We start from the raw sequence: 17,489 nt of genomic DNA on the forward strand, positions 1-17,489 counted from the left end.
GCAGACCAAGCAGCCGGGTCAGGACGGAGTGTGGCCTGGCAGAGGGAGTGCGAGGATGGCCAGAGAGCAAGCTGTAGTGTGGGCGGAAGGAAGAAGATTCTGCCAGCAAGGAGACTCCTGCTCATGTCCCCGGTCCCCAGGCCAGGTGAAGAGAGAGAGAGGGAGAGAGAGAGTGTGTGTGTAAGTGGCAGCGGCAGTCCTCTTTGCCACAGCAAGGCAATGAGAAGTTCTCCATCATGGCTCACTCCTCCACCCTGTCAACTCACTGCTGGGAGCCCAGGGGTGGGATGGGTGGATCGAGGAAGTTTCAGGAATGCAGCCCTAATAGGAAGAGGGCAGGGGGCATGCTTCAGGCTCTGAGAGGTCCCCAGTACCCAGGACAGAAAGACCTGACCAGGCCTTGTTTCTGGACTGGGTAACCCATTTGTCAGATGAGACTGAGGCTTGACCCGGACAGTAACTTGCTCAAAGTCTAGGTCAATCCAAGGGGTGCCCTGTGCTATCCTAGTGTCACCCTGTGCCCAGGAGAGGAGAGCTAGTCCTGCAAGATTCTCATTAATCCAACACTGAATGCAGATCTCTGCCTGGCCATACAGGGCAGAGGGGTGTAGACAGGCGGCGCCCAGCCTCTGAGGCTCTCTCATGCTATAGGGAGAGACAACCCCCCAAAATGCAATGAAACTATGTCCAAGGCACCATGAGTGGGGACCATAAGAGCTGCCTGGAGGGTTCAGGAAGGTGTCCCAGAGGATATGACATTTAACCTGGGCCTGGAAAATTTTGCTAGGGACAAGGTTGGGGAGGGGGGAGCTGCCAGCACAGGAAACAGCTTGGGCCCAAGTCCGGAATCTTGATGAGCAGGGATCAGGAGCACTGAGATGTTGGGGAACAGCATGGCAGTGACTTAAGGGGAGGAAGAGGGGAGTTGGAAGGGCCCAAGGCCCAGGCTGTAGCTGGCACACAGCAGGCTCTCAAGATCTGTCAAGTAAGTGAGTGAATGAATACTCAGATATGTGTCCATGTTAGAAAGATCATCCCCCGCCAGGGTCACAGGGGTCAGCGGGCCTCTAGAACTGTAAGCAAAACTGGGCAGATGAGGCATATTTTTTCGGAAGAAAGTCGGGAGGCCTCCACCACCTTCTGTATTGGAAGCTGGGCTAGAAGCTCTGTGAAGGTAGGGAGGGGCCGTGCGTGGTTCAGTTTCTGGTGTACGTCCAGCCTCTGGCCCAGTGCCTGGCACACAGCCAATGTTCCATACGCACACATTACACACAGCGATGAGCTCACAAAGGGGCCTGTGGCCCGGGAAGAGTGGCGACAGCGGAGGAAAAGAAGCTGGAGGCAAGAGAGCAGATAAGAACGTGCAGGGCAGAGAGCAGGGTGTCTCCTGCTGGCGGGGGTGGCATGGGGGCAGGTGCCAGGCAGCGGGCGGTCACGGTCTGGTTCTGCCGCCGCCGGGAGGGGAGCACAGGGGGGTGCAGCAGGGCCAGAGAGGACGCGGGGGAGAGGCTAGACTGGGGCAGACAGGGTTAGAGCTGTTTGCGGGTATCTCAGGGGTGGGATCTAGTGTTTAGCTGGCAGCAAGGGTCTGGAACTCAGGTATAAAAAGAAAAGCCACCAAACTAGAGAAAAGGTGATGAGCTAGGAGAGGGTAAAATCACCCACAAGTGGAGAGGGAGGGAGGAGAGGAGGGAAGCCCCCAGGACGGGAGAGTTCCAGCACTGACGGAGTGGTTAGAGGCACAGAAGGACCAGGAGGGGGGCTGCAGAGGCCCCAGAGCCAGTCACACCCATGCCCGGGGCTGCAGAGAGGCCTGGAGGCCCCGGGCTCGGCTCGGAAGCTCAGAGGTCGCAGGCCTCTAGGAGCCACGGGCACAGGCAGCATAGGAGTGCAGCGAGAAGGCTGCTGCCAGCAGGGCAGAGAGGCCTGGAAGACGACGGGCGTCAGCGGACGGACACCGACCCTCCCTGATGGCGCAGGGAAGAAGCGGGATGGGCAACAGGCAGAGGAGGGACAGGCACTGCGACATGGAGGGAAAGCTTCTAGAAGGGACGTGATGAGAGAGAGCTGGTGGTGGAGGAAGGTTGAAGTCACCACTCTGACTTCCCAGATGCTTCCTGGAGTCGGTCTTTCACCAAAGGTTGCCAAATGGGGGGTTTTCCGACACTGAGGCAGATGCTTTGAGGAGTTTTAGGGACAAGAGGTCCCTTTACTTTCACAGGTCAATCTGAGTTTGACCATCAAACTGCCTTCAACCATCCGGAGACCTTCATTAAGCATCTACAGTCTGCAAGACACCGGGCCACCATAACCAGAGGGACCCAGAGCTGCACGGAGAAATAGGATGTGGCCAGGAAGGGGGGACGGAAACCGGCCCCCCCTTTTCAGGGTGCAGGAAGGGCCGCTGGCTGGACAGAGGGAGGGAGGGAGGGAGGGGCATGTCTCACCTGCCGTTGCCGTACTTGATGCGAATGTCACGGCTGCGGTTGAGCTCCTTGCCGTCCTTGAACCAGCGGTAGGAGGGCTGAGGGTTGCCCGCCGCCGCCTCGCACTTCAGGGACTGCTTCTCACCCACCTGTCCCGTCTGGCTCTTCATCTTCTTCAGCTTGGGCCGGGTGGCTGTGGGGTACAAGGCAGGGAGGTGAGCATGGGGGTGGGGGTGAGGTGCTAAGTGTGTGCAGTGGAGGGAGGGCCCCTGTCTTCAGGGGTGGAAGGGTGGCCGGGAAGCCACCTCTCCCGGGGTCATTCCCCACTTCAATTCCGTCAGCGGTCACAGAGGGTCTGCAGTGATATCAATGTGGCTGCTACCTATGGAGCTTCCTTCACACCTGGAATGACACTAGGAGCTTTACCTACATTAGCTTATGAAAAAAGCCTGTGAACTCCCTGCAGTGATGAAACCCCTTTACAGATGGGGCAAACTGAGGCTCAGAATGGTGAAGTCACTTTCTCAGGGTGCACGGGGACTCAAACCTGGGTCCCTTAACTTCAGTGCTCATGATCGAACTCCTGCCCCAGATGGCCAGGCCTTTGCCGGGCCCAGAGGACACAGGAGGACCAAGATGACCGACACAGCTCCTGCCCTCAAAGTTCAGTGCAGCAGGAGAGCTGTGGTCTGGCATTAACCTCACAGCCTGGTACGCGGAGCCTGGAGGTGCTGAGACCTAGAGGAGCGACCCCAATCCAGGCTGGGGAAAGAGCTAAGTCAGCTACGAGCTAAAGGATACTAAGGTGCTAGAAGGGGTAGGAAGGGAGGTGAGCCAGCAAGAGTCAGCACTGTCGCTTCAGGGACTCATGTGGTCTGGGGGGACGAGCTGACTTGAATGGGGCCAGTGGAGCAGCTGTGTGGGGGGCAAGGCCTGGGGCTCCACTGGGGGACACGGGGCCTGCAAATGCCGAGCTGAGAGGCTTCTCCCATTTTTCTTACACAGAATTCTATTTCCACGTGCACAGATCTCCCATGCCTCATCTCCTTGCTCCCCTCCCCTCCCCCCAACAACCTACCAAAAAAGGAAAAAGTACTCTATTCTCAGGAAGGTAAGGGCAAGCCCGTGTTCCCTGCTGGAGTATGTAATAATTTCCACCGGGACAGCCCTTGACAGGGTACACAATGCCTTCATGCATGCTCTCGTTCAGTCCCTGAGCCCTGTAAGGCAAGTGTCATTGCTGACACAGATGGGGAAGATGAGACTCAGAGAGGTTAAGAAACTTGCCCAAGGTCACATAGCCAGGCAGCTGCAGAGCTGGGACCGAAGCCCAGGAATCTGCGTTTGCAACACGTCAGGCCCGGAGCAGGCTGGTGTCTGCTTTTACAGCCTGTGTCTCTTTCTGGGGAATGGAGAACATAACTGAAATTCTTCCAACAGCAGAAGCCAGGGTCTGCTAGGCCGGGGAGTTGTCTGGGGACTGAATGGTCCCGTCTTGGCTGACTCTGGATGAAGGCAGCCAAGAGGGCTTGGCTATCACTAAGGCTCCCTCACTGGACCTGCCCCTGAATGGCGGCTCGTAAGCGGGCAGTAGATGGGCGTGGGGTGCCCGGGCGGAGAGAGCAGAAAGAGAAAGGGCTCCTGAAGCTTTGAAGATGATTACAGAGACTCAAAAACAACAGTGCTTGTGAAACGGTTTTGTTCATTTTAGAACATTTAAAAATACAGACAGATAAAAGAAGAAAACAAAATCATCCACCCTCCTAGCACTCAGAAGTAAAACACACACACGCACACGCACACACACACACGCACGCACGCGCATTGTAAATAAACGGGATCAGCGTCAGTAACATGTTTCTTTTACTTAATGAAAGAAATGTAAGCCTTTGAGCTTGGCATTAACTATTAACGATAGCATTTCCCAAACTGAATTCTATAGGACGTGAATATCCAGAGAGATGATAATAGATGTTACTTGAGAAAAGGGGTTCCACGAGCAAACCAGTTTGGGTAAGAGAGTTCAAGAAGTATCATTACTAACTTTGGTATGATTCTTCAAGCAAGGGTCTTAGAACTTTTTTTCTCAGAACCCTTGGGAGCATTTCAAAGAAGTTACGTTACATGGAACAGCTACAGCGTAACTTGTGTGCACGTACACACACACACCTTTTAACAATATCTTCACATAATTCAAGGTTCAAGAAGTGTAAAAGGGTATACGGCTTGAAAAACAAGTCTCCCTCTAACTTCTGACCAGAGTCACGCAGGTATCTTTGCAGGAGACAAGCAAGATTACCAGTTGTGTTTATATCATTTCAGAGACATTTTGCGCATATATAAAAAGCCCTAGTGTTCACACACGTGCTTTTCTCCTTTTCATGGTTGCATAATGTTCCTTTTATCAGCATATCCTAATTGACGTAACCACTTCCTATCCTGGGGTTTTTCGCATGTTTTCTCCCCGTGGCCACCTCATTACAAACGGGCCCCGCTTGGTCCAGCATATACACACAGTGCGCCCACCCAGGGCACGCAGTGTTCTCCTTCGCACACCTCTGGCGTGTCCTGCTGGGTGGGCAGTGTGGCTCTCGACTCAGACCGCCTGGATCTGTCAGATCCAGGCTTGGCTACTTACTAGCTTTGTGTCCTCAGGTCACTGCCCTAATCCTTTAGTGCCTCGGTTTCCTCACCTGTGAAATAAGGGTGATAATCAAGGCTCCTACCTCGCGGGCTGACAGCCGTAAGCATTGTATAAACAACGCACGTGGAGTCTGGCTTGCACAGATCATTCAACAAAGCTTAGCTCTGATTGCTTATTATTATCCACCATAATTTCCTAGGGCAATCTTCCTGAAAGGGGAATTGCTGCATCAAAAGGGTATGCGAGCTTCCTCAGCTTTAAGCGTTGCCAAATTGCCTTCTGGAAAGGTTGCACCAATTTGCACTCCCACCAGTGAATGACAGTGCCTGTTTTTTCCACACCCTCACTAACATGAGGTATTATCACAGATTTAATCTTCGCCAATTAGCTAGGCCAAAGATAACGTTTCTTTGTTGTTGTACTCTGCATTTATTTGATTCCTGGTGAGGCTGACCACTTTCATAACTGTATTGGCTCACTGTATTTCTTCTTTTTGAACTGTCTGTTCCTGCCTGTACTGTTTTTCTACTGCGTGCTCATCTTATGGATCTGTAAGAGTTTTTATAAATAAATATTAAGGCTATTAGCCTTTTACTATATATATTTTTCCCAATTACCTGCTTGTTACAGTTTTTAATGCTGGTTTGGGGGTATTTTTTTGGACACCCAGAGGTTTCATGTGTCTTAACCTACCAGTGTGTTGGACTTTCTGGAAGATCATTATTCTAAGTGTGACTGAAGTCCTGTCTCAGCATCCTTGCACCTTACCTACACCACATTCTTCCTCATCCGCTTGCTCTGTGGTCCCTAGTCACATGACCTTATCAATAGGTTTTTTTTTTTTTAAGATTTTATTTATTTTGGGGCGCCTGGGTGGCACAGCGGTTAAGCGTCTGCCTTCGGCTCAGGGCGTGATCCCGGCGTTGTGGGATCGAGCCCCACGTCGGGCTCCTCCGCTGGGAGCCTGCTTCTTCCTCTCCCACTCCCCCTGCTTGTGTTCCCTCTCTCGCTGGCTGTCTCTATCTCTGTCGAATGAATAAATAAAATCTTTAAAAAAAAAAAGATTTTATTTATTTTTTTATCAGAGGGCAAGAGAGAGAGCACAAGCAGGGGGAGCGGCAGGCAAGAGGGAGAAGCAGGCTCCCCACTGAGCAAGGAGCCTGATGCAGGGCTCCATCCCAGGACCCTGGGATCATGACCTGAGCTGAAGGCAGATGCTTAACTGACTGAGCCACCCGGGCGCCCCTCCTTATCAATAGTTCTTAACCTTAGATGCCACTGAGGACCACAAAGGAAGCTTTAAAAATTAGGTAGGTGCCTGGAACATAACCTAGATGTTCTGAAGCAGAACCTGTAAGAGCGGGTCCGGGGGTGTGTGTTTTAAAAACCTATAGAACGTAAAGGAACGTGCGCGTGTTGTAAGCAGACAGCTCACTGGTGCCAACCTAAAAACACCTTCACGGGGGGCTTTCCTCTGAAGTGGGCTTGACAGCCAGTGATCTAACAACCTCCTTGTCAATGGGTGACCTCCGATTAGTCTTCTTGTGAACCGGGGACACAAAGAGCTCTTCTCAAGTTCTAGGGTGCCTCCCCCCACTGCACGGGGAATGTTGACCTTTCCAGCGGTTCTGACACAACGGGGCCTCCTGCCTTCCACCCACCTGGTGGGAAGAAATGGTGGTCGCTCTACCGCCTTGTTTCCCAACACGAGTCCTGATACAATTCTATGCACCGAGCCTGGGGCCACTGCTAATGGCGGTGGTGATGGGGAGGGCGTGCTGACATACAGACTGAACCCAGAAACAGCAGGCATGAGCCCATGTTAGGGGGTCTAAGAACCTGGGGGCTCCAGAAGCATTCTCTGTCACCAGTGGAAAGTCCAGGACTGCACTTCAGATGACGAGGAGCCCACTCTGTCTAGTGAGGATTCTGTGTGACCCGGTAGCCATTTCTTGATAGTCTCCTCACTTCAGAACAACTCCATCTAGTTCATGTGTTCCTCATTTGTTCATCCATTCAACCTACTGTATGCCAGGCACTGTTCTGGGCCCCGAGTACACAGTAGTGAGCAAGGCCGTAAGATTTCTGCTCTTAGGGAACCGGAGTTTTAGTGAGGAGAGACAACAGCAAATGATCAATAGGGACTATGAGGTGGTAATAAGCAGCTGCATAAAGGCCTCAAGGTGGGAATGAGCTTGGTGAGTTCGAGGGCTAAAAGAGGCGCATGCGGCTGGAATGTTCTGGAAGGCAGGGGTAGTATGATGGGAGCCTGGACAGGTAGGCCCAGTGACTGACGTGGGGCTGTGTGAGCTGGGGTGAGAAGTCTGGATTTGTTTTGCACCCCTCCCTTTTTTTTTAAACTTATGTGCCTACTAGAAAAGTTTAAATTACATATTTGGATTGCATTATATTCCCAGTCCACGTTTAAAGGATGACAAAATAAAAATAACTATACATTTGAATCATTCCATGTTCCTTTTTTTTTTTTTTTTTTTGCCATGTTCTTTACAAAGAGTCTTCTTTTGCGTCTATTAACAGGTCCTCACAAGACTCATCTAAGATACTAAAAACCATGCCTCCTGCTCTAACAGCGTCTGGTTCTGGTCCCTGTGCACAGAAATCTTAGTTCCCAGCTCCCTGAAAGCCAAACATGGGCTTTTTGAAAGGGAATAGGACTCTGAGAACAGACTAAGATTTATTTTTTTTCCCCCCAGCAGGCAAGTCCCTTGAGGGGGAGGGAAACAGCTCAGGGGGCAGGAAAGAGAAGACCCTTGAGGTGGCACTCACAACAACACCCAAAGGACCTCTGCACCCTCCCTCCTGGGCCCAGAGCCTCCTCAGGCTTTCTGTGTGAGGAGTATGGAGGACAAGCTCCCCAAGGTGGCCCAGGTTTGTTTGGTAGACGTGACCTCAGAGGCTTACACGTTGGGGAATGACCTGACCTTACTCTGTACGTTTTAAAGTCATTCTTAGGCTGAGTCACCAGGGCTTCTCCCACTATGGCTCCCAGCCACTGGATCCAGTACCAGCCCCTCGGGGCACCCAGGACAAAGCGAAGAGGCTGTTCACACAGCAGACCTCTGAGGACCTGGAGGTAGTGCTTATGGGGCCTAACACATGAGTGGGCCAGCTCTGACTCCTGCCTGGGCACTCTCTCTGAACTGGGTCTGGTATTGTCTGGGTCTATTTTATGGCCCAGGGCTCAGAATGCAATGCTAGTGTGAGGTATGGAGGTCACCGTATGTGTCCCACGAGTGTCTTGGGGGCAAAGCTAAAACAAGCAGAGGAACAGGCTTCCTGGGATGGACAGGATTTGTCAGGGCAAGAGCTGGAGCAACCCTAGTGGGCAGGCACTCACCGCCAAGTCAGCTGACATGCATTTACTGAGTGCCTCCTGTATGCCAGGTTCGGTGCTTTGTCCTAGACAGAAATGATCTGGCCATGTATGAAGCAGCCCTTCCCACTCCTCAACGAGTTTTGTTACATAAATACATTTTTACTGTAGAAAAATTACACAAGTCAGGAAAAAGAAAAGCACATTTAAATCCATTCAGTCACCACCAGGGCGAAAAAAAAAAAACCACAGCCAACATTTTCATATATCTCCTGCAAGACTTTTCTAAAATGTTTTATATCCTACCCTTTAGTAAATATATTATAAAAACATTTCCCCCAACTCTAGAAATACAAATCTAAATCATTTCAATGTCTGTGTCATGTCTCATTGTTCCGATGAATTGGTTAGGTCGTCTCCAACATTCTGCTAATATTAACAATACTGCAATAAACTTCTCTACAAATTCAGCTTTGTAGCCAAAGCGAAGAGCCACAGCCCGGAGGGTCTGGACTTCCCCACACAGAGGAGGCACTCTCAAAGGCCCCCCAGCACATAGGAGACTACACAGATGAGAGATGTCGGGTAGAAGGAAGAGGAAGATCTGTGTGCCCAAGAAGGGGGTCCCAGGACTGTCCCTGCTACCCTGCTTCCCTGTGGCTGCTCCTTCCCCCCAGGTGAAAGGGCAGGCAGCAAGCTGATGGCCTGGGTAGCCCTTGGCTGTTGGGCAGCCCTCCCTTTACCTCCCTGAAGGTCTCCTCCTCAGACCCAGCCCTCTCTGCTGAGCTCCCCTGCTCCCTGAGAGCTCCTCAGCCATCCAGCAGCCTTCCTCTTGGCACAGTGCCCACCTGAGCAGCAGGACTAGGGCTCTCTGGAGGGGGGTTGTGGGGACATCCCCTCTGGCAGGTTTATAACAATATGAGGACGATCTCTCAAGGATGACCCAGACTGCCACAGAAAGATTTCCCTTGAGGACGGGTCCTGTAAACCTCCAGACAGACCTCCACAGTGGCCACAAGCTGGGCCACCCATGGGGTATCTGGTGGCTACTGCTTCCTTATCCCCTGATGCCAAGCCAGGGTTTCTAGGCTGTGCCTGTTTGAGAGGGAATCCCCACCAAGCACCACACTGAAGATAACAACAGAACGGAACAACCAGGGCTGCTGCTTTCCCACATCCCAGCCCCGAGGCCGGGAGGTATGCTGCTGCCAGCAGCTTGACCTTATTCCTCCCGGCAGTGGGCGGTGGGTGCGGAGCCTGCTGAGATCTGAGGGCAAGACAGACGCCCAGGACAGAGCCAGGCAGCCCAGCTGGGGAGGACCCGGCCCAGCCTCCCTCCCAGCAACCAGGGGGCAGGGGCAGTGGACTCTTAAAAGGGTTAATGATCCTCACCTCATGACTAAGGCTGAGCCGTCCCCTTTGCAGGGCAACACCTGGAGACAATGCCTGGCATCAAAGTCTCCCACTGTCGTGCTGCTGGCGGCCTGCGGCCTGGCCCCCTCCCCACCCCGCTCGACCCGAAAAGTGACTGCAGCCTATTGGAGGTTAATTACAGACTCCAAGTTCAAATGAGAAAGAAAAGAACAACTAAAAACACAGCTGGTTTAAGTGGGCACGGAGGGCCTTCTCTGTGAAACGGGCAGCCAGGTATCCTGCCTGTGGCCTGCAGAAGAGCCATCCACACTCACCGCCTGGCCTCCCAAACGGAGTGTGCTCCCTGCCGGGCCTCTTGGCTTCCCCCTCAGCAACATTTCCTCAGCCAAGCAGGCCCAGCCTGGTGCCTGGGCTTGCCCTGCCCTATTCTCACAACCATCCAACAAATATCCACCTCCAACAACCCTTATGATGTGTCAGGCGCCTACCTGACATCAGGGACATGGTGCTGAGCAAGGCAACATGGCTCCCGCCCTTGGCTTGGGCGCTGCCTCCCGTTTAGGGCTCCGCTGACATGGGCAGGGGGCAGAGCCTCACAGAGGACAGTTTCCCTGCACTGGTGAGAAGCAGCCCCGACCTGCTGGGCTTTCAGCTCTACATCTGGCACCTCAGCTACAAGGTAGAGAACAGAGGCCAGGGCCAGCTGGGGATGGCAGCTAAGAGGGGAGGCACACCCTGTTCCGGGAGGATGGGTACAGAGGAAGGGGAAAGGAACAGGGAGGAGGAGACAAAACTTGGGAGCTCTAACACCAACAGAAACCGTTCGTGCCTTAGAGCTTCTCCTGCCCCCCCAGACGCACCCATCCACTGACACCCAACCCTACAGGACGCATACAGGGCACCAGCAGGCCTGGTCTGAGCGCCAGGGCCAACACTGCGGCCACCCCCCACCCCTGCCAGAAACGCTGGCTTCCTTGGGGCCCCTCCAAGGCAGAAGTGCTCAGCCCCTGGAGTCAGGCAGGTACGTGCCGCCGTTCCTCAAGTGGGCTCGGGGCGGTGAGACAGGGACATCAGCAGAGATGGGGGAGTGCAGGGGTGTCACCCACGTCTGGGGGACACCACCCCGGTTCACAGGGCAGAGGTGCCCATTGCCGGGCCGCGTACAGTCCTCCGCACAGACACACAGTCTCCCTGGGTTCTTACCAGTCCTTGGGGCGCGGGCCCCAGACACCCAGAGTTGGCACAGGTGAGGTGCAGAGGGTGCGGCACAGCAACAGAGGAAAGGGTGGCAGCTGGGGACAGCGCAGTTCAGCTCTTTGTCCCCGTCTCCCGATTTTCTAGCTTCTGCCCTTAGGTAAGTGGTTTAGCTTCTCTGGGCCTCAGCTGACTCATCTGTAAACTGCTTTCTGTCTACTTCAGAGGAAGGGAGGAAGAGAAGGGTCTCTATGGAGGGATGGAAGGCTTCTTACCATTGTCACCCCTTCCACTGCTGGGGGCAGAAGTTCGGACAGAGCAGAGAGGACATCCCTGGAAGGCCTTTACATTTGCCCAAACTCTGTTTAATCTCCCCACTGGGGAAGGCTGGGCTCAGGGCCCAAGTGTTGGGCCCAGCCCCGAAGAAGCCTTGGTGGGGAGCCCCTGCAGCTGCTTCATGAGGCCGCCCCTTGCTCGGGGAACCCAGAGAGAGAGCCAAGGAGGAGATCCCAGAGCCCTGATCCCCTTCAGCATGGGCCTGCACTTCCCACCTCCTCAGCCTGGCTGGAGAAAGTTGTTTCTGAAGCTCTGGGTCACGAGGCCGTGGAGTGGGGGTGGAGAAAGGGGAGGCACCTCATAGACCAGACAAGACCGGCTTCTCAGACCGGGACACACGCAAAGCCGCACGATGATCTCAGGGCCGCTTTCTGAAGGCTCCGCCAAGCTCATTAGTAAGAAAAGCAACATCTTTGTATTAAAGCAAACAGACATATGATGGGGATTTTGAAGATAAAATAAAAATAAGAGAATTCCAAGAAACATTGGCTTTGACGGGGAAGGTCTTAGTAGGCACAATGCAAGAAAGGTACAGACAGGCCCATGCACTCAGCAAATGCAGAAACCACAGTGGGTGTGGGGGGGGCAGGTTGCCAGAGGCCCAGCCTCCTCTCCTGCAAGTCCATCAACAAGCACGGAGAGCCTGGCACAGGCACTGGGGGTCTTGGAGGGCTGAAACACAGGCCTTGTGGTCCAGGCTAACGAGAGGGGGGCGGCTGGAAGGAACTCACCCCAAAATGAATGACTGCCTGGATATTTAGTTACTGACGCAAACACAGTATGTGGGAAACCAGTTTCCCCATCTCTCTCAAGACCACACTTTCTCCTGGGTTCCCTCTTCCAGTCACCTTGTCATCTGTGACAACCATCTCTCTCTTGACTCTCTCCACAGGCTGAGACCATTCACCTTCCACCAACCTCTTACCCTTCTAACCCTCCCTTGTCTGCCAGGTCCTGCTTCAGCTCCCACCACTCCCGGTACCAACCCACTAGCAGTGAACACGGGGCACATTCATCTCTATGTGCCTCTCTCCAATTCCGAAACCTCCCTTGCCTTCGTGATGTCTGTAGAAGAAAGGCCACCCGCCTGACCCGGCCGACAGCCGAGGCCTTTGGGGGAAGCTTGCTGGGTCGGTGAGTAGACCCCCTTCCCACACACACCTGTCTGCTTTTCCCCCATCACTTCCCTGCAGGAATTGTATATTCCAGGCAAACCAAATCACTGGCCACTCCCCAGCTATGCCTATTCTGCACTCGGCCTGCCTCCGCGCCCTCTGCTCCCCCACCGTGCCATCCCCACACACAAGCACAGCTGAGAGGCTCAGACACACAGCCGTGGGGTCACACTGGTCTGGGTGTGCATCCTGGCTCCGCCCACTGACTTTGTAACTAGTAAAGCTACTCAGCCTCTCTGAGCCTTTATTTCCTTGTCTGTGGAACAGGGACCATCTCGCCTACCTCTTATCCTTGTGGCTGGAATTAAACGGGGGTACGGTCTGTCAAGAACTGCACAGTCCCGGGAATGGAGAACTCCATAACTGGCCGCTCGTCTTAATCTAGAAGCCTCAGGATCTCCTCCGGGGCCACGGTCCTTCTCTAAACCACGCAGCCAGGGCAACCCCTGCCTCACGCAGGCTCCCTGAGCTTCTCCCCTGCCCTGTTTGGGGCTTCCTACCTTGGAGGAAACGGAGTTCTTAGCTTTCTAGACTGTGGGGACCTCGGGGACAGGCTATGTTGGAGAACCGTGGTGTTTCTGGCACCTGGCACGGAGCACGTGCTCGCTGCTCACTGGCCGAACAAATGAATGACCGATGTAGGGCTGCACTGTGACTGCGGGTGCTTCACAGTGGCCCAGAGTAAGACTGCTGCAAGCACTCAGGGGAGCGTGGGGCCCCTCCACAGCTACGCTCCGAGCCCTGTCCCACCGACACTGCCCCCTGACTCAGCTCTCTCCTTCCCCCTCAGTCCGGACAGGCATCTGCCCCGGGATGGCAGACCAGGGGATAAGGTGAGGACTTCACCCAGGACTACTCTTGGTCAGCCCACCAGGCTGCCCAACCACCGAGGGGCCCCCCCGCCGCAGGCCGGAGGCTGCCCTCTTCAAATAAGAGAGGGGCCGGAGGGGTCTCTGTGTACAGGAGGGAAAGGGCTTGGGAATGTTCTCCTTTGTTCCTAGACTCAAGTAGGAATCGGACACTCGGCCCATGTCAGGTGCTGAGGGTCAGGCTGGTCTTGGCCCTGGGGGGGACTCTAGCTGAGTGGGGTCTACATACAGTGACGGGGAGGGGCTGGGGGCGGGCACGGAGGATGACCCTCGCCCTCCCTCCTCACCTTGGGGCCAGATGTGCTCTGTGGAGGAAGCAAAGCTGGAGGATGACAGGAGTTAGCCCAAAGAAAGGAAACAGTCCTCCAGGCAAAGGGAATGGCAGGTGCAAGGGGCCGGGCCAGGAGAACGCAGCGCACTCAAGGAACTGTGAGAAATCTTCTCTGACTAGATCACTATATGTGAGGGTGGAGACGTGAGCCTACAGCGGGCCAGGGAGGGGGCAGTGCCTCACAGGGCTGTTGCTCTCCTAGAGCCGCCAAACCCTTTGCCTCACTGGTGTGTGGACTTCTCTCTCGGGGCCTCAGTTTCCCCATCTGTACAGTAAAGGCATTGCACCATGAGCTCAGATCCAGCCTCACCTGACTGCCCCAGAATTGCAGATACGACTGTTTCAGATAAGTCTAAAGTCACTAGCCCGACCTTCAGCGAACCCACCGTCGGGCCTGGTTGGTCTCTCCCGCCCACACACCGTGTAGGGCAGCATATCTTCAGGACTGCATGTTATCTCCCAGCACCCTCTGTTCTATGCATTTGTTCAAGTGGTTTCCTTAGCCCGCAGGCCTGGCCCTTCAGGGTCCTCCTCCTTCTCATCCTCCAAAGTCTACTGAAACCCCATCTCCTCCAGGAAGCCTCCCAGATTCCTCTGATGGGAATGAGTCTCTCCTCTCCATTCTGTGGCAGCCCTGGCCAGGGCAGTCTTGCAACTGCAGTTAGGTCTGTCCACACCTACCTTGTCCCACAAGACGGCAACCCATTCCCCAAGGATGGCCTGTAGCCCCCAGCCACCAAGCCTGGCACGGATATGTTGGTTCAACACCAGTGGGCCTGACAGGCTCCCTAAGGGGCTCTGCTCCAGGAGGCTAGCTGCCCAGCTCCATCAGTGGTCCCCATGCTTCAGCACCATCACAATCAACCAGAGGACTTGCTAAAACACACATACTGGCCCCCTAGCTCCACACTTCCTGTTTCAGTAGGTCAGGGGTGGGACCCAAGAATTTGCATTTCTAGCGAGTTCCCAGTTTATGCCTTAAATCAGGCTCCCAAGGATTTATTTGAACACTGACCTTTGGCACAAGGGACTCAATAGGACAAGAAAACCACCCAGACTTGTGCCAGATCTAGCTGGACTCTCTGGACCCCTTGCTTGTTTTCTGGCTTGGCCACTTGACCCTAATAACCTCAATCTTCCCAGGAACACCGCCCTAGGGGTGCGACCTCAGGGCCTTGCAGCTGCCCTCCTGTGTCAGCACTCCTCGGTTCCTGTTCACACCTTCCTGCCACAGTCACACCACGAGCTCCTGTGGAGAGCAGGGCCACAACCTGTTCATCCTTGCACCCCCTAAACGCTGCCCAAGAGCCCAGGAAGCTCATATCCGACCGGCTGATGTGACGAGAAGGACCTGCTCCTACAAGCAGACTAACAGGGTATCCTATGCTCCTCGCTGCTGTTTCTTGAGGGACACAAACTGTTAGAGCCCAGAGACAGGTGAAGTGTCCCTGGGGAGGCAGGGCAGGCGGCAGACCTGGCCTGGTGAGCCTGCCACTAATTCATGGCCGTATCCCAGACAAGTCACAAACTCTTCTTGCCTCAGTTTTCTTATCTGTAAAGTGGGACAATAAAATAATTCCTAGACTTCACAGAACCAGTCCTGGCACATAGTGAGTGCTCAGTGAATGATAGCTGCTCCCTCTTTTCCCCAGTGCAGGCTGGGCATGGACACAGTCTAGGCCCTTTCTTGCCCTGCTGAATTCCTACTCACCATCTAGGCTCTGCTCAAATGTCACCTCTTCTGTGAAGCCCTCCTTACAGCCTCCCAGGAGAACAAATGATTCTTCTCACCATACATTGTACATTTCTGTGGCTTTACACTTGGTTCTAATCACGGGTGTTTGTGTCAAGATCTGTCTGAGCTTCCTGAGGGCAGAGCCGTGAGTAGGCTCTCGGTGGTCGTTTGCAGAACAGATTTTATAAAACTGAGTGAAAGCACATGCAGACTGTATAGTTACCATGTGGCCAGGACCTGGAAGTCTTGGTAAATAGTTACGCCAAGGCTGGGTTGGAGGAAGATAGGGAGGATACACTGCACTCGACTCTGCTAAGTTATTATTATTATCTTTTTAAGAAGCTGCATTATCTTTTTAAAAATTTTTTAAAGATTTATTTATTTATTTGTCAGAGAGAGAGAGAGCGCGCACCTGAGCAGAGGGGAGTGGTAGAGCGAGAGAGAAGCAGAGTCCCCGCAGAGCAGGGAGCCCGATGTGGGGCTCCATCCCAGGACCCGGGGATTGTGACCTGAGCCGAAGATAGGTGCTTAACCGACTGAGCCGCCCAGGTGCCCCTGAGTCTGCTAAGTTATAATGGTGTGCTACAGGCTCAGAGATGGTGGGAAAACACAATGGGAACGTGATTCTGATAGGCTCCAGGTCTCAAGTTTTGGCAATGCTTTGCCAGCTTTAAAAAAAAAAACAACCCTCTCTTCTCTATGCGAATGGTCCTTTCAGGCCAGCCTTGTGGGCCAGAGAGCAGAGGAAGCCAGACAGATGAGTGGGGCGGACGAGGCATGGGTATCCACCATGGGAAGCCCACCTCCAGCCAGGGCTGGGGCTCGCCCATGCTGGGCCAGCAACTTTTCCTGCACACACTCTTCACTCTGGCAGCACTCCAGGTCAGGGCTGTCCTGACCTGGCCCTGGAGCTCCTGTACCAAGGGCAGAGGGCAGTAAGATGGGTCACCTGGGGACTCCTGCCAACCTCTGAGTCCAAGGGCCTCTGCTGCCCACGACACTGTGCTGCTTCCTCCAGCAGCGAGCTCATGCGGTCCGCACAGGTCAGAAGGGACTTGCTCCTTCTTTTCAAAGGCAGAACATCCCCTCTGCGTGCAGCCTGAAGCCCTCGCTCCAATTTTACTTCTATCCCAGACCTAGTGGCCACCCAATCCCCCCACCTCAGGTGACTCACTGTCCTCCTCCAGCCTTACTGCTGTGCCAGTCTCTCCGTCCCCTCATCCCCCCTGCTGCATGCCTGAGACCCGGGCTAAGGGCTGATGAGTCCTGGTCTGTAAACTGCTCTGAGCTGTCAGGATGAAAAGACTGCTGGCAAGTACAAAGTCCCTCTCTGCTGCTGTTATGGATCCTAATGAACTCCCCGGTGCCAGGGAGCGGAGCAGAGCGTGAGGCACACGCGGAGGCCAGACTGGCAGGAGGACCGCTCTAGGTGCCTGGCTCAGCAGGGTCAGCCTGGGGCCAAGGGCAGAGTTGGAGACTTCCAGAACCATCAACAGATGCGGCTCCGACCTGTGCCTGTGGGCACATCCCCACCTCTGACCTGACTGTCGACAGCCTAAAGAGTAGTTTGTCCTCGAAGTCTGGGTGCTATTTTTTTTTTTTTAACCAGAGGCAGGAGATGGGAAAGATGGGAGAGAAAGACCTTGCAAGGCTTTCTTTGGGCCCATTTAACTAAGGTGTGTCCAGAGTCTCAGCCGGTGATGCTAACCCACCCTCATACTCCAGGACACCCAGCTGAAGACCAAAGTGTGGCCCCTGCCCTCCTGTGGGCAGATGCAACTTCCCAATTCACAGGGAGCTCAATGGAGGGGACCTTGCCATCCATCCCTGACTGGTCTTTCAGGGGGCACACAGAAAAGGCCGGTGACTTAGAGTCTAATTTCAAAGTCTTTCTTCAAAACCATATAGCAACCTCAGGGCTTATCAGTTTCTTGGGGGCCATCTCCTCCCCCACCTCAATCTTGGAGCTCTCCTCCCCTTGGGAGACACAGGGCCTGAGGGCTGAGGCTCTGGCCTTGCCATGGAGAAAGTAAGAGTTGAGAGCAGAACCCATTTTGAGGGGCCCAGACAG

General features: G+C 54.1%; 1 protein-coding gene across 1 annotated transcript in view; it reads right to left on the bottom strand.

Annotated features, from left to right (window-relative positions):
• Positions 1-17,489, bottom strand: part of NRG2 (neuregulin 2) — a 175,628-nt gene that overhangs the window by 34,666 nt on the left and 123,473 nt on the right. The window contains 1 exon segment of the mRNA XM_034655624.1: positions 2,448-2,619. Within this exon segment, the coding sequence (XP_034511515.1) occupies positions 2,448-2,619 (172 nt within the window).

This window comes from Ailuropoda melanoleuca, chromosome 3 (assembly GCF_002007445.2).
Source record: "Ailuropoda melanoleuca isolate Jingjing chromosome 3, ASM200744v2, whole genome shotgun sequence".
NCBI classification, from domain to species: Eukaryota; Metazoa; Chordata; class Mammalia; order Carnivora; family Ursidae; genus Ailuropoda; species Ailuropoda melanoleuca.